General features: G+C 54.0%; 1 protein-coding gene across 2 annotated transcripts; it reads left to right on the forward strand.

Annotated features, from left to right (window-relative positions):
- The first annotated feature begins 653 nt into the window (after nucleotides 1-653).
- SERPINH1 (serpin family H member 1) lies at nucleotides 654-10,885 on the forward strand. Of its 2 annotated transcripts, XM_060303725.2 has the most exons (6): nucleotides 693-789; nucleotides 2,259-2,302; nucleotides 4,767-5,422; nucleotides 6,611-6,709; nucleotides 6,824-7,056; nucleotides 9,856-10,885. In XM_060303725.2, the coding sequence occupies exons 3-6, from the start codon at nucleotides 4,801-4,803 to the stop codon at nucleotides 10,156-10,158; spliced, it is 1,257 nt and encodes a 418-aa protein (XP_060159708.1). In that variant the 5' UTR covers nucleotides 693-789; nucleotides 2,259-2,302; nucleotides 4,767-4,800; the 3' UTR covers nucleotides 10,159-10,885. The 2 variants fall into 2 exon arrangements, with proteins under 2 accessions (XP_030691910.1, XP_060159708.1); XM_030836050.2 differs by lacking the exon at nucleotides 2,259-2,302 and having other exon boundaries at nucleotides 654-789.
- Nucleotides 10,886-22,711: the final 11,826 nt, after the last annotated feature.

A 22,711-nucleotide genomic window follows, 5' to 3' on the forward strand; every position in this document is an offset into this window, starting at 1 on the left:
CCAATACTTTCCTAGGTGAGGGTCAGGTACTGGGACTGGCCCGACCACTCTTCCTGTTGGGTTGGCCACTGAGGTTGAGCTCCAAGGTGTTCAGGATAAACTGCACATGGAGAAGGGTGCTGCCTCCCAACCTCTGACCACCTCCCCTGAGAGGAAGGAGAGGGGCCCTGACTGAGGAGGGGGTGTGTAGGGGAACCCAATTAAGTTTCAGCTCAAAAATGAAGGAATGGATCCACTTGGAGGCAGAGCTGCTGCAGGGAAAGGGGTGCTGGAAGGAATGTGCAATCAGGGGTAGCTGGCTTGTGCAAAGAGCCTTGGGGTGTTAGGGGGCTCCTCTCCGGGGAGTTGGACCCTGGAGACCCATGTCCCCTCCAGCTAAGTGTTCCGAGCTCCCACTAGGGTGCAGAGTCTCAGCTGAATCAAAGGATGCCTGCTCGCTCTGCAGTCGTGCGGGCCCCGGGCGCCCAGCCTCAAGGCAGGGGCTCCCCGGGTGCCGCGACCCCGTCCGATGAGGGGGGCAGTAGGACCCAGGGGCCGGGTGACTGCCCGCAGAGGGAGAGGCGGGAGCCGGGGCGGTTTGGGGGAGGTCTTTGGCTTTTTTTGGCGGAGCCGGGGCGCCCTCCGGAAGCTTTTCTAACTTTCCAGAAGTTTCTCGGGACGGGAGGGAGGTGGGGTGGGGGAACGCCATATATAGATCTGGAGAGCGGGGGCGCGGCGGAGAGTGGAATCCGTTCGCGGCTCGAGTGCGGCACTGTGACTGCGGTCCCGGCGCCAGCACAGCCCGGCCAGGTGAGGGGCGGGGGCGGGGGCGGCCCGGGTGGGGCGGGAGCGGCCGGGGAGAGCGGCGGGAGCTTTGGGGGTGCTCAAGAAAACGAGAGGGGAGAGCGGCCCGCGGGAGGGTTTAGGGGCCACTCCAGAGCCCGCAAACTGGAGTCCCTGGCACTTTGGGGACAGCTGGAGGGTTCGGCATGGAGAACCCGGGGCTGCGGGGTGATGGCGGAGCGAGCCCGAGGGCCAGAGCAGAGATCAGAGCCGGGATGGGGAGTCGGGGCACTCAGAGGGCCCGGAAAAAGTGCAGGGTTCCGCAGAAGTGTGGGGCAGGGGTGCTGGTGGCAGAGAGGAAACAGTGGGGCTGGGAGCCGGGATGCTGAGGCTCGTCCCTCTGCAGGATCAAGGAGGGAGAAGATGGGGTCTGGAATGCCTTCCAGCAGGGACAGGGAGGCCAGGCTGGCTTTGCATGTCGGGGTGCCTCCAGTTGTGGGGTTGAGGCCCAAGGGCCAGTGGACCACCCTCCTCACAGGCTTGCTGGGGGCGCATCTGAGCCTCCTGAGGTAGGGTGGTAGGAAAAGGAGGTGAAATAGCCTTGACTTTTACTTGGCTCTTGGGGTCCCCATGGTTTGGGAGGAGTCCCCCACCGCGGCTCCATTTCTGATCGGCAGCCAGCACCAGTCTCCCCCACTTCCCTCCAAAAAGGGGTGCGTCCTCCCACAGAAGGGACAAGGGGGCGCTCCCTAGAAGGCTTTGAGTCACCCACTCTAATTCTGTCCACCGCCACCTGGTTCCTGGAGTAACTGCAGGGTTAAGGCTACTTAAGAGGCCGGGGTTCCCTGCCCCCAGCTTAGGGACATTCCTGAGACGGCTGGAGTGGTGGAAGAAGAATGAAACCGCTTCCAGCGTGACCAGAAAGGCCTGGCCCCTCCTCTTCCCGGGCTTCCGGCTGGTCCCGCTGGTCTGCAGGGCCCGGATGGAGGCCGGATGGAGACCGAAGGAAAATCAGGGGGCTTTGGTTCCCTGGAAGTCTCTGGCTGGGACCACACCCTACTGTCCTCTGGCAGTTCATCTGCCCATCCCCCCTTCCTGAGGCCTCCGCGTCCCCTCCTTTTGTCTCTGGTCACCGGGATTCCCAGCAGAAATGTTTTTTCACGGGCTGTGTAACAGGACACCACATCCAGCCCTCCAGAGGGGCTCTGTGGGTGCTTCTGGGAGGAAGGAGCCCTGTGCTAGGAAGCCTGACCCCCACTGATCCTTGGTGGACTGGAGGTGGCTCCCTGCCCGCTCTCTGGCCTCAGTTTCTCCCACTGTTTGGTGAAGTGAAGGACCTCCAAGGTCATTGTAGATCTGGGACTGGTTACCTCTTCCTTCTGCCAGGGGCAGTGCAGACAGGGTTCCATATGGGGGCTGGGCCTACCAGGCCCCCTCCTCACCACCACGCCAGCTCTGCCCTATCCCATCCTCCTCACTCTTCTGTTTTCTTTCAGAATGAAAAAGGCAGGCATTGACCTCCCCCTGAGGCAGTTTCAAGGTACTTTAGCCCTCCTCAAGTGTTCGAGAGCCCTTCTGGTGGTCCCCCCCCAGCATCTGCTTCCCTTCCCTCTACTTACAAAAATCTGGAACCCAGTCTCAACTTGGCCTGGCTAGCTGTGGGCACAGCCCTTGGTTCTGGGCTCGTGTATTTTTCTTTATGGGAGTATAAATCTTCTAACCTTAGCCTAAGGGCTAGGATTTCTCTGTAGCAACAGGGGCTGGGCTGTGGGAGGCTGGCTTGCTTGCAGTGACTTGCCTTCCTCCGTTCCTACTGCTGGGTTAACAGGGCAGCCCTTCTCCATAGCTGCACATCTCCCTGCAGAGAGTGACGTTGCGGGCTGGAAGCTAGGGCCAGGGAGGCTCCGTGGCACCCCCTGGGACCTGAACCCAGGCCTCCCGCTTCCCGAATAGGAAGCCCCCCTCTGCAGGCGGGTGCAGATAATTCAGTTTCCAGCCTGCCACGTCACCCGGCGCAGGAGCGCAGCTGTGTGGCTGCCTGAGGAATCCCAAACTAGTCATTTGGAGCTTTCTTAAAAAGCCCCTCCCAGCCCTTTAAGGTCCTGGTTGGCTGGGGGTGGGGCTGTCAAGACAGTGCCTGCCACGTGGCAAGGCTGTGAACTAGACTCCGAGACTGTCTCTCAAGGGGATGCTGGTGGCCTCTGCAGAGGTCCCAGCTCTGGCATCAGCTGTCTGGACTAAAGGCGGCCTTTGAATAGGATGACCATATATATGCCTGTTGTCCTGGCCTAATAATTAGTAGTGTCCCATTTTACACTCTTAAGTGTCTTTTTTTGTACAATAATTATATGGCCGCTCTGCCTTTGAGGCTCCAGGCCTGGTGGGGAAGTAGCTAGGGCTGGGAGGAAGGCGGGCTGGGCCCTGAGATATTCCCTTCCCAATCCGTTCTTTAGGGTGAAATTCTGTCTTACCTCTGCAATCCATACTCTAGGCTACAGATCTCTTTGATACCGCCCCCCAGGCAGCTGCGGGGCTCAGTGGCCTTCCCTCCTCCCACCACCTCTCCCCATGTACCTTTTGCTTCTCCTCTGCACCGCACCTCCAAGGAGGTGGCAGCCCAGGGAGGGGGGCCTTGGCTTGGTTCACAGGATGGCTGCAGCAGTAGAGTCTTCGCAGAAAGCCAGTGCTCCCCAGGCAGGTTCAAGGCCTGAGGGTCGTCCACCAGGATTCTGAGTTTTCCGTCTTCTTGAGGACCATGAGATGGAATCTGCCAGAGCCATGGGATCACCGCGGCTCCTTCCAAACCTTCCCTTTGCCATGTCACCTCCTCTTCCCTTGTGCTGCCTGGAGAAGCGGAAATGACCTCAGATTGGAGGAGTGTGGAAATAAGTCCATGTGGAGAGACTGTCCTGATGGGAGGCCCCAGAGAGGGGAGAGGGGCTTGTCCTAGGGGCCACTGCTACTGCTGTGGTTTGAGGAGGGGACCTGAGGGCAATCTTGAAGCCACAGAGTAGATAGGCACGTGTGGTGATGACTGTCAGATGGGAGGGAAGAATGGAATCTGAGGTGGCCCAGCTTCCTGGGAGAATGAACACACATCTGGCCACCAGCCTCTGGTGAAGGGGTGTCGGTGTCATTGTTCCTTTGAGCTGTGACTTACCCTCTCCCTTAGTATCCTTCCTCTCAGGAAACCTTCCCCCCCACACACCCGCCGGCTCCCCCCGCTTTTGTCCTGGGGATTTCACATCCGCTCCAGGGGCTGTGGGCAGACGGGCAGGCAAGTCCCTGCCGAGACAGAAGCCTGGGCATGGAGACCTAGACCCATACAACTTGGAAAATGGCGCCTGAGGCTCAGAGAGGGGAGCACACACACATGCACACAGGCGAACTCAAGGTCACCCTTGGGGCAGCAGAGCAGAGCATCTGGACTCTCTCATTTAATGAGTGAACCAACTGGCGACTCATTAACATCCCAGGGCAGGAGGAAAGGCATTCGGGGAGGAGCAGGCCTGTACCTCCACCCCACATGACATCCTTTGTGCAGGCCCCTGAGTTTCATGCAGACCCTGAGCCCATCTACCACTTTTTTTTTTCCCCACTGGAAAAGGGCCCCAGGGTTGTATGAGATCAGAGCTAATAACTAAAGGCCCCAGGTTTGGGCAAGTGGCCCTGGTTTTTGTTCATTAAGGAACAGCTGAGGCCTCTTGTGTGCCAGGCACTGGGGATATAGACAGAAGCCAGACTAGCTAGGTTTCCTACCCTCCTGGAGGTCACAGACTAATTAGGGATGGAAACAGTACATAACAAACATAAGTCTAAATGTTAAGTTCAGTGCAAGAAATCAATAGAGCTGAGGTGGGGATTTGCCTGCTTTGGCTAGGGAGTCAAAGAAGGCCTCTGAGAGAGTGGGCAGACGGAGACCCCCAATCTGGGCAACCCGGAGTTAGGTCCGGGCTCCCTAGAAATAGGGCTTCAGGGCCACCCTCTCTCTGCCACCCTCACAGGTCCTCCGTGGTGCTCACACCCCGCCTCCCAGCCATGCGTGCCCTTCTGCTCGTCAGCACCTTCTGCCTACTGGCCAGGGCCCTGGCCGCCGAGGTGAAGAAACCCGCGGCTACAGCAGCTCCCGGACCGGCTGAGAAGCTGAGCCCCAAGGCGGCCACGTTTGCTGAGCGCAGCGCCGGCCTGGCCTTCAGCCTGTACCAGGCCATGGCCAAGGACCAGGCGGTGGAGAACATCCTGCTGTCGCCTGTGGTGGTGGCCTCGTCCCTGGGGCTAGTGTCGCTGGGCGGCAAGGCGGCCACGGCGTCACAGGCCAAGGCGGTGCTGAGCGCCGAGCAGCTGCGCGACGAGGAGGTGCACGCGGGCCTGGGCGAGCTGCTGCGCTCGCTCAGCAACAGCACGGCGCGCAACGTGACGTGGAAGCTGGGCAGCCGCCTGTATGGGCCCAGCTCGGTGAGCTTCGCAGAGGACTTCGTGCGCAGCAGCAAGCAGCACTACAATTGCGAGCACTCCAAGATCAACTTCCGCGACAAGCGCAGCGCCCTGCAGTCCATCAACGAGTGGGCGGCGCAGACCACCGACGGCAAGCTGCCCGAGGTCACCAAAGACGTGGAGCGCACCGACGGCGCGCTGCTGGTCAATGCTATGTTCTTCAAGCGTGAGTCCGGAGGGGCGGGGCAGGGCGCGGTGGGGCGGGGCCTCCTCTCCCCGGAGCCCCGCCCCTGGCAAATCAGGTCAGTGTTCCCGTGCTGAGCACCACAGCTGGGGCTCCTTCAGTCCTCATTAACAACCTGTGGACCCAGAGGGAGGCACTGTTACTGAACTCTTGTTACATACGAGACACTAGATTCAGAGAGGTGTAGTGTTGTGTCTAAAGGAACGGGACAGAGATGCAAGCCCCACTGAAGGACTCCGTAAGATGTGCTCCTGCCGTGTTTCATCACATCAGAGTGTTGTTGTCTTGGAATCAAATTTAGTAATCAGTTCTATCTCAGTTATGAGCTGGAGAAAGGCTCCACATCTGTGATCATTACTAACCCTCAAAGCAACTTTGGGGGCAGGTGGTGTTACCTACATTTCACAGGTAAGGAAACTGAGGCTCAGCTAGGAGGAGAGAGCCCGGACTCAGGTCCAGGTGCATCTTGAATTGAAGATTCGATTTGGGCTTAATGTGTATTTTTGAGTACCTATATGGATAGCACTCTTCCTCTCACGGCATGCTGTGAGGATGAGGTGACCCCTCTTTTACAAATGAAGGGACCAAGATAGGGGTGAAAGGTCTTGCAGCCAGTTGGTGACTGAGACTGAATTTGAATACACGTCTGTATGTGACATAGGGCAGGGCTCATGCCACTGTCACGTATTCATGGTTTTTTTGGGTCGTTTTGGGGGGCACAGAGACAGGGCTTGCAGACAAGAATGAAGGGTGGTCTTGGGGCATCCCCTGCCCGGGGCACAGACCTCAGTTAGCAGGTGGGGTGGGAAGTCTAGCTCAGCGCATGTTACGCAAATGCCTGACAGCTGTCAGGGCGGAGGTGGACGTGGTGGTAGCTAAGCTGAGGGTCCTCCTTCTGAAGGCACCCCCTGTCATGTGGAAACAGGTAGGCCCTAAATGTAGAGAGCCGTATCTTCAGGCAGCATGTCCTGGGGCCAAGACCCACACCCCCAGAGCAGGGAACATGTACTCTGTGGGCTGGGTGCTCGGGGGGAGGTGGGCCGCAGCTGAGCCCAGAAGACTTTAACAAAGGCCTTGAGCAGGGAAAAATCCAGGGTATGCAGTTGAGGGGAGTGTCTTGACAAGATGGGGGCATCTATTTCTGACCTTGTGTCCTACTTCCCACTACAGCACACTGGGATGAGAGATTCCACCACAAGATGGTGGACAATCGAGGCTTCATGGTGACCCGTTCCTATACCGTGGGCGTCACCATGATGCACCGAACAGGTAGGTGCCTTGCAGGGCGGGGTTGGGGGGGCGAAGTGGGGGCTTGAGGGTGCTTGGGGCCTGGCCCGCCCCCGCCCCACAGTGTTCCCAGAGCCGCTTCTGCTCTTCTCCCAGGTCTCTACAACTACTATGATGACGAGAAGGAGAAGCTGCAAATCGTGGAGATGCCCCTGGCGCACAAGCTCTCCAGCCTCATCATCATCATGCCCCACCACGTGGAGCCCCTGGAGCGCCTTGAGAAGCTGCTGACCGAAGAGCAGCTGAAGACCTGGATGGGGAAGATTCAGAAGAAGGCTGTTGCCATCTCCCTGCCCAAGGGTGTGGTAGAGGTGACCCACGACCTGCAGGTGAGGGATGGCCCAACTCAAGGGCCTACAGGGCTTGGAGGGGGGCATGGCTCATGGGGCAACCATTCACCAGCTCAGCAGGTCTGTCCTGAGCCCCTCTGGCTGTCCAGGCAGTACTGGGCTGTGTTGGGGGAGGAGGCATGGTCCCTGCCCTTGGGAAGATGGTGATAACATCAATAGCTAAATATTGGGTTGGCCAAAAAGTTCGTTCAGGTTTTTCTGTAACACCGTATGGAAAACCCAAACGAACTTTTTGGCCAACCCAATATAATTGAGCACGTGCTGTATGCTAGGCACTCTGCCTAAGCACTTTGCATGTATTAAACTCTTAATTCTCAAAACAACTTTATTAGGTAGGACTATCAACCTTATCTTACAGATGAGGAAAGTGAGGCTCAGGAAAGTTAAATAACGTATCCAAATTCACACAGTCAATAACTCAGACGTTTTTGCAGGCATGCCTCATTTTATTGTGCTTCGCTTTACTGCGTTTTTTTACAAACTGAAAACATATGGCAATCCTGCGTCAAACAAGTCTATTGGCTCCATTTTCCAACAGCATTTGCTCGCTTCGTGCCTCTGTGTCACGTTTCAGTAATTCTCGCAATATTTCAAACCCTCCACCAGCAAAAAGATTGACTCCCTGAAGGCTCAGATGATGGTTAGCATTTTTTAGCAATAAAGTATTTTTAATTAAGGTATGTACATTGATTTTTTAAGACATAATACTATTGCAGAGTTAATAGACTACAGTATAGTGTAAACATAACTTTTATATGCACCGGGAAACCAAAAAGTTCGTGTGACTCACTTTATTGCAATATTCACTTTATTGTGGTGGTCTGGAACTGAACCCGCAGTATCTCTGGGGTATGCGTGTATAGACTGTTCAAGCTGGAGGATTGTCCCCCATGCAGTAATAAGACTAATAATGGCTTTCAGCTCTGAGTCACTTGGCTGGAAACTTAACCAAACCCGCTCAACATCATTTCTCCCTCATGACCACCCTGGGTGGTGGGCAGCGGCTCAGAGAGAAGCAGTGACTCGCTAAGGTCACCCTGGCTAGTAAGCAGTGGAGCTGCAGTTAGTTCTCAAGGTGAAAACTCAGGGTGGCCTTTTTGTCAATCAGGAGAGAAAGATTTTTTCCTCTACTCGAAAGGGAAAACTTTCATCTCATTCCTTCCTTGGATTCCAGAAATGATTCCTTGGCAGGTCTCTCACCTACAGAATTGTTTCAGACTTGTTGCTGAGAGAGCGTGGAGAGAGAAAGCTTGAGATGAGATGGGGCTTAGGCTCCAAACTGGAGACTAGTGGAACTTGTGTGGTCTGTACTGTAGACGGCACTGAGGGTTTCCAGAGGAGCCACCTGTCTCCCTCTTGCGCTTGTCCTGACTCTACCCCAGCCCTTTCTCCTGCAGTTGCTGTCATCTGACTCCCTTTCTTTCTCCCGTGTTTTCCTGGCACCCTGGCTGGACACACTACCCGCTATCCTGCAATAGATTGAGTTGGGAAATTCCAAGAGGGTGATTTGTGCAAAGTCAAGGGGACTGGAATAGCTGGGCCTAGAATGCCTGTCTCAGGACACCCTGACTCTCAGATCCCTAGGTCTCGTGCCCGTTTGGCCATGCTGGGGAAGTGCACTGTCCCGCAGAAGCCTGGGCCCTGATGGCTGCTGTTCACTCAGCCGACAGTCCTTTACTGCCACCTCTTCTGCACTGAGAGCCAGGGAGAGCCCTGAATATGGGCCCTGCCTTGAGGGAGCTCTGAGCCAGGTGGGAGAGACAGACAGGACCACACACTGATAGCCAGAGGGAGGCCAGGGGTGCTGAGGCCCAGAGAGGCGCGGCTCCAGTCTTGTGGGATAGGGAAGCCTTCCCGGAAGACGTGGAGTCTAAAGGGACCTACAGAGACAGGGTAGCCACTGAGATGCCATCGAGGATGCAGTTTCAGGGAGGCTGTTGAGTGGAGAGCGGAGTGGGACATACTGAGGGTTAAGGCTGCAGTGCAAGCACAGGTCACAGGAAAGAGCTTGTCCTTGGCTTCCAGGGTGCGGAGTCTTAGAAGAGTGTGTGTGTGTGTGTGTGTGTGTGTGTGCGTTTTGACTTTTTACTATGGAAATGTATAAAGATATATTAAAGAGAGATTAGTATCAGGAACCCTCATGCATCCGTCACCCAACATCGACCATCGTCAGCTCATGACCAATAAGGATTCATTTATACACACCCATTCCTCACCCATCAGATTATTTTGAAGCAAATCCCAGATATCATATCACTCTGGAAAGGTTTTAAGCCCCAGAGTGATGTGGTCATAGCTGTCCTTAGGATAAGTCTTTCTCAAACGAGTATGTCAAGAATTACCTGGAGAGTTGGTTCAAAAGGTTCCCAGCCCACCCCCAGAGATTGTGATTCCGTGGCTCTGGGCTGGAGCCAGGGAATGTGCGCTTCGTGTAAGCCCCTGGGTCACGCTGATGCTGGCGACCCACCACCCACAGTCTGAGAAGCACAGGTCAAGGTGGCTCAGCGGGGCCAGGCATAGATTCTGCCTTTTCCCCCTGGGCCTTAGTTTCCTCATCTGTGACGTGGTGATTGGAAGCTGTTGCAGGGTTTTCATGAGAATTAGGAAAGCAGTGCTTGGCAGTGCCCACGCCATGTCTGGCACACAGAAGGTGGCAGGGAGTGGTCATCTCTGCTCTGAGGGAAGAGACGGGAGGAGACGGCAGGCGGTGTGGGTGGAGGGTGAGGGTCTAGGAGCCTTACCCACCGTGGCCTCACCGGCACTCACCTGGTCCTGCAGAAACACCTGGCTGGGCTGGGTCTGACTGAGGCCATCGACAAGAACAAGGCAGACCTGTCTCGCATGTCCGGCAAGAAGGACCTGTACCTGGCCAGTGTTTTCCACGCCACCGCCTTCGAGTGGGACACAGACGGCAACCCCTTCGACCAGGACATCTATGGGCGTGAGGAGCTGCGCAGCCCCAAGCTCTTCTACGCTGACCACCCCTTCATCTTCCTGGTTCGAGACACCCAGAGCGGCTCCCTGCTGTTCATCGGGCGCCTGGTCCGGCCCAAGGGTGACAAGATGCGAGACGAGTTGTAGGGCCCCAGGGTGGGTGTGGGATGGCACGGGGCAGCGGGAGGCTCCTGAGACACATGGGTGCTATGGGGGTGGGGAGCTGAGGTACTGACCTTGGATGGTCCATGGGGTGGGGGTGGGAAAACAGGGGGGCTGGCTGTGTCTGAGCAGACCTTCCCAGCCAGGATTCACTCTGCCTGGACACAGGCCCCCAGATGTCAGGATGCTGAGCCCAGAGACCCCACATCCTGTGGGAGCTGGGCAGTAGTCGTGGAGCCCTGCTCTCGGCCCTGGGATCCAGGCTGCCTCGGTCAGTGTTCATATTTATAGCTGTGTGCTTTCTCATCTGTGAGACAGAATCGAGCTGGGGATTTAGCCAAGCCCTCATGGAATGGGGGCCCTCTTCCTGATACCACCACCACCTCAGCCCCTCCCCGGCTCCCTCCCAATCTTCTGACTTCCCTCAACTATAAAACTAGGTGCTGCAGCCCCTGGGACATGTACCTGCCCCCTGCCCCTGCCCCCCCCATGGGTCTGACCCCAGTGAGGGGGTCGGGTATAGCTTATGGGGGGGCAGGGGGAGCTCTTGGGCAGACTCCAGTCAGGCATCATGGGGATGAACATTTTTTTTTCCCTTTTATAGATTTTCAAAGATGGGGAGGAAAGGGGGGAAATGAGCCTTTGTTGCTGTCAAACAAAGATCTTATTTGTACAATTGTTTTTTTTCAATAAAATTTTCCAGTGAAATTTTGTCAGAGCATGGAAGGAGATTGGATCAGAGATTCCCATCTCATTCTTCCCCGGGGAAAAGGGCTCCTTCTGTTAAGCCACGTTTGCTACTAATAGCCCTTGTCAGGCCCTGAAATCCTGGCAGATGATACCATGTGGCAGGCCCACTATGTGCTGAATTGGAAATTGTTTTGGCTCGGGCTACCCTGGAGAGATGGTGGCTGCAGGGCCGGAGTGACAGTGCTGGACCTGGAGCCCAGACTCTGCTGTCCTGCTGTGCAGGGCCCCAGGGTCCCAGTCTTCAGCCCCCTAGGCTTTCACTTAAAGCTGACCTCATCCACATCCAGGGCCAGAGGGCACAAGCTCAGGCTGCCCAGCTGGGCAGGACTTTGTGAAGAAGGAGCTTGTGGGAACCTTGCTCTGTGTTTGGGTTTGCAGCAGGAGATGAGGGACCTGATAACAGTCCTCACACTGGTTACTTTTCATGGTCCTTGGGGCTCCTGACATCACAGCTCAGGGAGGGAGAGGGCAAGTGGGATGCACAGGACAGAAGACCAGTGGCCAGGGAGGCAGAGGAACAGAGGAAACTGGATTCATGTCCCATCTCTGCTGTTTGCTGGCTGTGTGAATTTGGGAAGGTCACTACCTCTCTCTGGGCACCTCTCCAGCTTCTGTTTGCCAACAACTCTGCCCTGGGGGTTGTTGGTCCGAGGAGGGAATCCCTGCCTGGCTGGGCAACCTAGTTGGAGTCCTCCAAGGTGTGAATGGGGCTGCAGAAGGGCCAGCTGATTCACTCCCATTATTACCATAATGCAACACAACTGTTTAGAACTCCAGGTCTGTTCTGTGCTGTGAACCCAATAAATTAGATCTCTGCCCTCAGGAGGCTTCATCTAGAAGTGGAGACGTAGGGACAGTGACAAGTATGCTCGGTACACACCGTGTTCCAGTCCCCTGGATCATTCTGTTCCCAGACATGCCACACTTACTCTCCTGCCTCAGGGCCTTTGCACTAGCTGTTCTTTCTGGCAAGTGGTTCTTCTAGATCTTTGCAAGCCTGCTTTTTTGTCGTCCAGAACTCGGCCTAAATGTCATCTACTCCACAAGGGCCTTCCCTAACCACCCAGTATAAGCAGCTCCTCCACAACATCAGTTTCTTTACTATGTTTTCTTGTTTTACTGACTCAGTGCTCCTAAATTATCCACCTATTGACACATTTGGTCTGTCCCCACTACTAGAATGGAAGCTCCACGAGAATAGGGACGATGACTTTTTTAAAAAAATTTTATTTATTTATTTTTGGCTGCATGCGGGCTTTCTCTAGTTGCGACGAGCGGGGGCTACTCTTCGTTGCAGTGCACGGGCTTCTCATTGCGGTGGCTTCTCTTGTTGCGGAGCACGGGCTCTAGGTGCGTGGGCTTCAGTAGTTGTGGCATGTGGGCTCAGTAGTTGTAGGTCACAGCCTCTAGAGCGCAGGCTCAGTAATTGTGGCACATGGGCTTAGTTGCCCATGGGCATGTGGGATCTTCCCGGACCAGGGATCGAACCCACGTCCCCTGAGTTGGCAGGCAGATTCTTAACCACTGCGCCCATGTCTTGTTCATCACTGTATGTCCTGCACTCAAATTCAGTGTCATACACACATAAGGCACTCAAAACATTTTAGTAAGTGAAAGAGCTGTGTTAGAAGGGCACCAGGGCTTCGGGAATCCAGAAGGGTGCTATGGGTGGGTGCCATGACTGCCATGGGGAGATCAAGGAAGACTCCCAGGAGGAAGTGCCATGTAGGCTGCCTTGAAGGGTAAGTAGGCATTTCTTGATCAGAAAAATGATTTTAATAATACCAGCTGGTCCTTCCTTTGTATTTTGCTTCTACTATGTGCCGAACACCATGTTGGTCACTTGATATATATAAATTTTATCCCAGCCTCCTAACGGCTTGGCTAGGTAGGGATTATTCCCATTTTACAGGTGAGATAACCGAGGCTGCGAGAGGTTAAGTGACCTGCCTGAGGCTCCACAGCCAGTGGGGCTGAGTTGGGAAATGCTCCTAGCCAGCTGGAGAGTTGTTCTTCCTCCATGACACACAGAAAGGGCAGGAGAGGAACTGGCCAGATTTTAACAGGAAAGGTACATAACCTCAGTCTGTATACGTTGTCCAACTTAGTCCCCACAATAGCCCAGTTAGGTGGGAAGTCTTCCTACTCACACAGGTATAGTTCAGAGATGGGGAGACTGGACTAGAAGCTGGGACTCCGGGACCCAACGCTCAGCCTGCAACAGCTTCCCCACCGGGTGGGCATGGGCAGTGAAGGAAGGCAGGGCTGAGTGTGGGGCTGCCCAGATGACACAAAGGGGGCCCTGAGGCCACCTGCCTCCATCTGGGCACAGGCGGGAGGGTGGTGGGAGGTCTGTGCTCCCACCTCAGTGAGGGGTGGGGTTGCTGGTGTGAAGGGTGGCAGGGCAGGTGGTGGAGGTGGATAGGTCAAGGTTGGGCTGGGGCTGGACCAGCCACGTCGGCACCCTTGATGGCCCATCACAGCTCTGTGTGGAGGTTTCTTGCCACCTGGAGGCCACTGAAGGGACCTCCTTGTTATTTCCACCACTGTGCTTGTTAAAAGTCTCAGAAAGATGATGACCCTGCTGCACTGTGTGGGTCTTGGATGTGAGTGCAAGTGTGGGGAGATGGGGATTAACTTTTACTGAGCACCGACTATGTGCCCTGCACTGCCGGGTACACATGAGGGAAGCTCTTAATTCTTAGAGCTTCCCTCAGGGGTAGCTATTACCATCCCAAGTTATAGAAGAGAAAACTGGGGTTTAGAGAATAACGTGACCAGCCCAAGGCCACCTAGCAGGTCAGTGACGGAGCCTGGCACGTATGGGAGTGCAGGTCAGCTGGCTGTGGAGGAGAGAGGTGGTCGATACGCGTGAGCTCCGTGCTCCACGGTTTACAGGAGGCGGTCAGTAACCAATGGGATTCTATATAATCTTTACTCCAGTCCCCGCAGCTAAAGCCGCCTTGAGAGTAGCCCTTGTCTGCCCACGCCCTGGCCACATCCCCAAACCCAGCACAACGCCTGGCACATAGGAGGTGCCTAATAAATGCTCATTCAAAGGAAGTGGTCCAGTGGGTGCTCTGGTGCTTAGCAACAGAGGCATTGGAGCCTGGCAGACCAGACTGGAAGCCCAGTTCTGCCACTCCTAGCTGTGTGGCCTTGGGCCAGATACTTAACCTCCCTGAGCTTCAGTTTCCTCACTAGTAAGATGGGAATGACAATAGCAAGTACCTCATAGAGCTGTGGTGAGAACGAAATGAGGTAACCCATGGTACCTGGCAAATAATATGTGGCCGAGAAATATTAACTATTAATAAGAGAAGGTAAATCAAGATCGTACTGCAGAGCTGGGATTTGAACCCAGATCTCCACAACTTTAAAGCCTGATTCTTTCCATCATGCCATACAACCTGGGGGTCAGGCAGAGCTGAAGTGGTCAGGGAAGACTTCCTGGAAGAAGAGGTGCTAGAGGTTGGTAGGAAAGAGGGGAAGAGGCATTCTGGAAGAGAGGCCCAGCGTGAACAGAGGTGCGGCCGCTGGAAGGGCCATGGGAGCTTGGGACACAGCGAGGGGCCCAGGGGAGGTGGGGGTGAGATAGAGGGAGGCCTGGCTGCCAGGTGCTGGGCTGAACTGCTCTGAGAGGGGCTGGGAGGAGGCGGCTGACGGGGAGGCCCCGAGGTCAGTGAACGCTTCTGCAGGAGCAGAGCAGTTGGTTTTGCCACTCCCACCCCTCCAATTTCCCTCCTTTTCCCACAGCCCCCGCTTGACTTATCCCCTCCCCTGGACTTTCCTCCCTCTCCTTTTGCTCATGTGGCCTCTTCTGCTGGTATCATGCCTCCCCCTACCTCTGCCAGTGGAGCCCTCCTCATCCTTCAAAGCCTATCTCAAAGGTTACCGACTCTCCAGAGACCCTTCCTGGGCCCCTGTCAGAAGCGCAGCTGCCTCTGTGCTCCCAGAGCTCTGGGGAAGCATCTCTGGGCGCACGCACCACATTTTCCCTGCAGGTGCTCTCTGGGGGACTTGGTCCTTCAATACCTCTTGCTGTCACCTTTCTTCCTCTCTCTCTGTGACATGGACATGTCTGCTCAGCTCCCCTACGTGCCTACCGCCAGGGTTTCATTTGTGGGGGGAGCACGGAGTCCACATGTCCAGGCATGAGCTGATCCACCTGGCTGTCCCAGCAAGAAGTAGAAAGTGTTCTGACACTTCAAACACACCTACTGAGAAGCGGCCAGCTCTCAGACTTCCTTTTGTTTTTCATGTCATTCCTCTGTCTTGGTGTAAACCAGAGATGACAAACTCAACAGGGGAGCCGAGAGGAGGCCCAACAGGAGGGGAGAGCTAAGCTGTGTTATATAACTTACCAAGACAGGAGTTTGATGCTGCCGTCAACAAATTACATTGTCAGTTTGTCAGCTGAATTCCCAGTGCTGCTAGATCTCAGGTGAAATTTAGGGCACTGATCTCAGGGAGGGAATTAGAGGCCATATGGCAGGATTTGGATGATTTAGAGCTCCCCTAGCTCCAGTAAATCCCCGTGCAGCACCAGCTGCCTTGCCTGAAGACCTTGAAGTGACCTTGTCTTGGAAGTTACCCTGCAAAGTGTTCTAGTTGTTTATTGCAGAGAAACAAGCCACTCCACACTTAGTGGCTTAAAATGACAATTCACTCTTTTTCACAGTTCTGCGGGGCGGCTGAGCAGTCCTTCTACTGGTCTTGTCTGGGTTCGCTCGGGTGACTGTATCCACTGGACGCTGGGCTCAGCTGGGATGGCTGGGCGCTGAGCCTCTCTCTTATGTGTGCCTGCATCCCCGTCTTCTTCCTGGCACAGTGGTGGCCTCAGGATTCTGAGAGGATGAAGGCGGGAGCTAAGCCTCTGAGGCCTGGGCTCTGCAGCTTATATCATGTCGCTTCCATCACACCCTGTTGGTCAAAGCAAGTCACGAGGCCAGCCTGGATTCGAGGGGTGAAAAAGAGACTTCACGTCTGGATGGAAAGAGCAGCGAAATATCATGGGCATGATTTCAATCTACCCCACAGGGGGAGGCCAAGTCTCTTCACGCACCAATCCCATTGTCTCCAGTCCCATAACTGGGATTAGACACTTTCCTGTCTCAGAAGACTAGTTCCAGAGTCAGATGGGGGAGGAGGAAGCAGCCACATCAGAAGAATTGCAAGATTTTGCTAATTTATATCACCAAGGAGTCTGGATGATATATGTGGGAACGTTTTCTGTGGGTGCTAGTGCATGGAGGCAGGAACACAGTTTTCACTGGGCTGGATTTATTAATATGGGTACATTTACCTCAGATTCTAGAGTCAGTGTGCCAGTTTGAGCACCTAGGAGTGGTTTTCATTGTTTGCTTAGCTGGTTGACTGAAACCTGGATTCAACTGAGGCCTATGCTTAATTGATATTGAAATGCCAGAATTCCTTGCTTTAACATAGAGGAAGGAATCCAGTGCTAAGGCAGGGAGCAATCTTGATGTGGATTTACCCTGTGTGACCCACTCACATACTCCCAAGCCAAGTTCCACACTCCCGACTTCCCCTTATAGAGCCTGGAGGAAATTCCCTTCGCCAAGGCATGAAGAAACATGTTAGTGAGGGGAGCATCTCTGAAACATGATGCAGTACTTGTTCTCTGCAGGCTAGGGATACTAGTGAAAGACACTGCCACAGAAATGGGCTCCATGATTTTAGTGGAAATGATGGGATCCCAGGGGAGCAGAGCACAGACAGCAGCACGTGGCCATCTGGGACGTCAGATGCCAAGTGGTACTCAGAATGGTCTAACCCACAGATGTCTTTAGCAAAGACTAATTGTTTAAGGGCCAAATAGGACCAAAGGGACCAAATGGATAGGCAGCCTCTAAGTCCTCCTTAATGTATAACAGAAACAACAAAGCAAAACAACAAACAAAACCCTCCAGGCCTGGTAGCAGAAGCCTGATTTGACCCACTATGAAAGAGAACTTTGGTCCCTCACCCAAAGCCCCTTGAATGGAAGAGAGGTCAGTACCCTTCAGAGCGGCCCCTTCAATAGCACCCCAGATACATACTGTAAATCTTCCTTTTAGCAGCCTACCTTCCACAAAAGGCCCTAGGCCATTTGCCAGAGAACTGTGCTCTGTGAAAGGAAAATACACAGGCTTTTCAGGGATTAGCAGACCTTGAGCTTATCTAATGCTAATTCCTGAGGACATAGAAAGCCACTGTGTAAAGGCTCAGGTGCATCAGGTGACAACTGGAGCTTTGACTCAAGTCCAGGCATGGTGCCTGGACTCATCCTGCAATTGTATTTTTAGTTTCAGGGTGTATAATTGAAATTTACAGCACACATGAGCCTCTAGACCTGTGGAATAAGGGCCATTATGGTAGAAAGGGCCAAGTGGAAGCTTCTGGAACTTTTTCTTCTTACCAATCAATAAACTGGTACAGATCTGGGAGAATCACAGAAATTTGTGCCCTCATCAAAACTTGAGAGATGTAGGCTGGTTTCTATTACATCCCACTTAATTTACTTCTTTGGTCTGTGCAGAAGGCACAGGTCTTGGAGAATGACAGCGAATTATCATAAGCTTACTCAGATGATTCCAGAAGCTACTATTCTAGGTATGGTCTTTTTATGGGAGCAAATACACATATATTTTGTTACTTAATGTGAAACTATTTATCTGAAAAAGAATTTTTTTTTAAACTTCCTCTGTGGAAAATACCAGAAGCAGCTTTCTTTTTCTTGGCAGGGACAGCAATACAGCTTTCTCATCTTGTCTTGAAACTCCCCAAGTCTCTGATTCTCTGTTACAATGTAACCTGTGGGGATTTTGACCATCCTCCCATAATACACAACATCATACTTGTCTGCTACACTGATTACATCATGTTCCTAGGATTCAGAGAGTGGAAAGTAGCAGGTACTTTAGATGCATTGATAAGATACAAATGTGCTGAGAATGGGAGATGAATCCCGTAAGAACACAGGGCCCTGCCCCCTGAGTGACGTTTCTGGGTGTTCAGTGGTCTGGATCGTGCCAGGAAACATATATTAGTCAGGGTTCTCCAGAGAAACAGAATCAATAGAAGATACAGCTATAGATATGTGTATATAGAGATAGATACAAAGAGATGTATTATAAGGAATTGACTCACAGGATTATGGAGGCTGAGAAGTCTTGTGATCTTCTGTTTGTAAGCTGGAGACCTAGGAGAGCCAGTGGTATAGTTCCAGTCCAAGTTTGAAGGTCTGAAAAGCAGGAGAGCTGATGGTGTTTAGTTCCAGCCTGAAGGCAGGGGAAGACCAATGTCCTCGCTTGAAGACAGCCAGGCAGAGAGCAAATTCTCCCTTACTCAGCCTTTTATTCTGTTTCAACAAATTAGATGAGGCCCACCCACACTGGGGAGGCCAATCTGCTTTACTCAGTCTACAGATCCAATGTTAATCTCATTCCTTACAAACACACCCAGAATAATGTTTGACCAAATATCTTGGCACCCAATGGCCCAGTCAAGTTGATACATAAAACTGTCACATCCTGAAAAGTGAAAGGAATTTGCTGTTTTCTGTCCCTAGTAGTAAGAAAGAAGCACACTCGTTGGGCTTCTGTGTATTTTGGTGGCAATGTATGTCACATTTTGGTGTTCCGCTCTGATTTATGGAGTAACTAGTAAGAACCAAACTGAGTTCATCCTCCTGCCCAAACCTTCCGTTTCCTGTTTTCCTATTCATCCACCCAACACATAGTTATTACATATCTATTGGGTGTGTAGGCAAGAATGGAAGATTCTGTAATAGACAAAGAAATCACTGCTATAATAAAAATGATGGACAAGACCAAGTGTTGACAAGAATGTGGAGAAACTAGAACGTTTCATGTGTTGCTGGTGAGAATATAAGATGGTGCAGCCCTTGCCCCCCCAAGAATCAGGTCTAAGCTCACAGAGGATGTTAAACTGGATGGGCTGAGATGGAGAGGGGGGAAAAGTGTAGGTGCTTTGATGGATGAAGGGGTAGACTGGCCTGACTTGGGAATGGGGGTGTGTAGAAAGGGCAGGGAGCTGGGGGGTCTGGATTATGGGGCCTCTGAGGGATGGGCTCAGATGTGGATGGCTACAGGAGTATCTGGGGAATGGCACTAACACCACACAACCTGGGCAGGCTTTGGGAGCTCCGCAGCCAAACATGGTGCAGGGGGTGTGGGGCTGCCAGTGCCCTTCTGGCTGGGCTGGGGCAGCCATAGTGACAACCTATGTGTCTTCTCAGGATGGCCTAAGCCTCCTGGACCTAGGGACAGGGTGAGGCTCTAGGAAAATGACTAATATTAGAGTTCCTGCCCACCCTGGCAGTGAGAGGAGGGGCTCCAACTTGATTTAATTTGATTTATCAGAATAAAGAAATGCCTCATTTCTTACACCCTGAGTGCCATCATGTAATTCACATACAGAATTACAAACTGTGATATATGTGACGTAAGAGGGGGTGGCCATAGAGATAGAGAAAAGAAGGCAGATTCACCATTTATTTAGCTGGTAGAGGGCGCAGGTCTTAGTGACAGATTGGAAGTGGAGGGCTGGTAATTGGTGCAAAAAAATATTTCCAGGTTTCGGACTGAGAATGGCGTGCATTCCCCATCCCCTTCCTCTAGGTGATCCATCCTCGCCGCGACAAAGACAAAGACTACGGAAGGTGCCGCTGTAGTACGATTTGGCCCCATGGTCTGCCCTGAATCCGCACGCACCGCCTCCTCATTACACAAAAATGCCAAAAGGTGTCCAGGCAGTGCGGGGGTGTCCCCGGCAGGTGTTCAGGGCGGGGATCACTGTGCGAGGAGTAAAGTCGCAGTCTTTCCTTGGATCCGCCACAAGGGGCTCCAGCGAGGCCTCAGCCCAGCTCCAAGAGGGCCCCCCAGACCCGCCTTCGGGGGGCGCGCGCCCGCGGGTCCCCAGGCTTCTCTAGCCAGCCCGCTTCTAGGCCCTGGCCCGACCCCGCGCCGAGAAGCTCCGGCAACTGGGCCCGGAGCCCAGACGGGGAAACTGACCTGGCCGCATGGGCAAGACGGCGTGCGCGTGCGAGGACGGCCGCGGCTGGGGACTGGGGCTCAGCGCCGCCCGCCCGGGGGGTATGTCGGATCCCCAGCTGTCAGATTCAGAGCCGGGAGCCTGGTTAACGGCTCTTTGGGCGGAGCCTGGGCATCTTCGGGATCCGAGTTTCGGATGCCGGCGCGCTTCCGAGGCCGCTCCGCGGGGAAGGGGCGCCGCCCTCTCTTCCTTCCCTCAGGCAGCCGCGTCTGGGTGGGGTTACAGGCCGCGGCCCGCCGGGGTCCTTTATCTGGATTCGCCAGGCCGCCGAGGGGCGGGATTGAGAGGGGTGGAGACGGCGCGTGCTGGGGAGGGGCTGGGAAATGGCTGCAGCTGGGAAGAACCAGGCTTAGGATGAAGTCTGCATCTGAGAAGGGCCAAGAGCATCTAGTTCATTTCCCGCCTTTCGCCGCCCCAGCCCAGGGCGGGGACCTGAGCCTACCACCTCTGTCACTGGGCCTTCTTCCAATGCAGTAGAGAGCTGGGCGTGATGCAGGTGAGGCGGTGGCCTGCAGCTCAAGCCTGAGCTGGAGGTTTTCTGCCTCAGTATCACCTCTTATCATCAGAGCCACTTTATCATCAGGAGGAAATTGAGGGGGCTGGCGCTGGGCTGGAGGCCGACCTGCTTCCGCCACTGCCGCCTCTCGGTCATCTGCACTCTCTCCCTCAGCTTTGGACCCTGGGCATCGCTCTCCTTATTGAATCACTCCTGGCACCGCAGGCCCTGGTCTCTCCTTACAGCTTTGGGCGAGACCTTCCTCAGCTTCCTTTGTGCCCTTCTCTTCCTACCTTTAAAAAGTCATCAGAGCCTTGGGCTGGGCCCACTTCTCTTTCCATTCTGACAGTGTCCCTGAGGGAGCTCAGCCTCCCCATGTGGGGCTGACCCCCACACATTGTTTCCAGGCAGCTGTCTCTTCAGAGGGGGAGCCCTGGTAGCCAGTGGCTTTCTGGACATTTGCCCCTGGATGTTGCCCATCACAGAGAGAGCACCATCTATGTGGCCCGTGGGAATGTGTGTGCCACGGGACCAGGTGTGTGGGTCAGGGAGAACTGAAAGGAGGGGCGTGGTGTCCGTACACAATACTTCTTTAGCCTCAGCGTGGTCTTTTCTTATCCGCAGGGCCCTATTAGAATTCACATGGCAGCAAACTGTGTTGGGTGAGCCAGGAAGAATCCTCATGGTGTGTGTGTGTGTGTGTGTGTGTGTGTGTGTGTGTGTGTGTGTGTGTGTGTGTGTGTGTGTGTGTGTGTGTGTGTGTGTGTGTGTGTGTGTGTGTGTGTGTGTGTGTGTGTGTTATAGAGGTGGCTTGTGGGGCAGAAAACACTGGTGCTGTTGGGAGTGGGGTGAGGAGGCGGGACTGGGGCCTGTTGCTCAGAAAACTTCACCATTTGGAAGTCATCAGTACTTCCTGTGATTTCTCTGTTAGAACCACGCTGAGCTTCTTAAAAAAGAGACCTTTAAAAAGGGTTAGTGTTCATAATGGGTCTCAAAGGTCTTAAAGGGGTAGGAGTGTTCCTTGGGAGCCAGCTTTGGTGGGGTCAACAGGTGGAGCTCTCCCCACACCCCCAGGCCCCTGAGGGCTCTGGGTTTTAAAGGGGAGGCTACTGTGACCCACACCAGTGGGATCCTAGCAGGGCCCATCTCTGAGCAAGTCTGAGCCTTAGCCCCCAGCTTCTTCCCAGTAACACGCTCACAGCCTACAGGACTGACTCCCTGACTCCCTCCCTGAGGTCCTGGGGTTCAGAAAATTGGTCACCCCTCCCTGGTCTCCGTTGTCTGCCCCAGAGGCCTGCTACACCCTTTGGTCAGGCCCTCGTGAAAATCAGGTTTCTTTGATTCAAGGACTTCCAGAGGGGGCTTACCCTGGCCCTCCCAGCCACATCCATGATACCCCTTCCAACCCCTGCTGCCTGGGCTGTCTCTACTTCATAGCCACTTTCTCTGAGAAGGCTTCCTGGATGCCCCTACTAGATTTTCTTTCTTCACTGTCCTCTCAAAGCCAGGCCTTTAGTTGTCCTAGGGCCTCATCCCACGCCACCTTTATTGTCATAAGACTGGAACTTCTGTACCACAGTGACCTCATGCCCAGCACTGAGCGAGGCACAAAGTGAGTGCTGAGGACAAGTCAACTGCAGGCATGAATGAGTGGGGGACTTCAGGCGTTGTTTTAAAAGCCCTGGCTGAGCTGTCCTGGATACTGAATGAGGACGAGCAAATGTTAGGTTCTGCCCTCATGAGTGTCCCGGGACCCTTCTGATCAGAGGCCTGGTTTACTCAAGAAGCATGACCCCTGGAGGACCTTTAGGACTGAGCCCTTGGCAAACAACTGTCATCCAGGGTTATCCTGGGCACCTGGGTCCCTGCTCCTGTCTCCTCTGCAGGTTTCAACTCTGAACAGTCAGCTGCTGCAGTTTGGTCCCTGTTGGGTACCTAGGCTTTCATGGAAACTGACCTGTGAAATACTAGAGCTCTTAAAACCCTCAAAGTTTCCTGGGTTCTAGCAGTGTCTTTTGTTTTAATGAGGGGACTCTTGGTGGCTTCTGGATCACTTCAGGATGGGGGCTGGTCACCAGAAAGACCAAGTCACGATTAGAAGCTTGGAATTTTCAGCCCCACCTTCCATCCTCTGGGAAGGGGAGAGGGGCTGGAGATTGAGTTAATCATTGATTATGCCAGCATGATGAAACCTTCATAAAAATCCCCAGAGTC

The sequence above is a fragment of the Globicephala melas genome, chromosome 8 (assembly GCF_963455315.2).
Source record: "Globicephala melas chromosome 8, mGloMel1.2, whole genome shotgun sequence".
Lineage (NCBI taxonomy): Eukaryota > Metazoa > Chordata > Mammalia > Artiodactyla > Delphinidae > Globicephala > Globicephala melas.

What these genes read in the sequence shown, in the direction of transcription:
- SERPINH1 (XM_030836050.2), top strand. Translation starts at nt 4,801, where the DNA reads ATGCGTGCCCTTCTGCTCGTCAGCACCTTCTGCCTACTGGCCAGGGCC. An exon ending in CAATGCTATGTTCTTCAAGC is followed by an intron (nt 5,423 to 6,610) that starts GTGAGTCCGGAG and finishes TTCCCACTACAG; the next exon opens with CACACTGGGATGAGAGATTC. An exon ending in AGGTGACCCACGACCTGCAG is followed by an intron (nt 7,057 to 9,855) that starts GTGAGGGATGGC and finishes CTGGTCCTGCAG; the next exon opens with AAACACCTGGCTGGGCTGGG.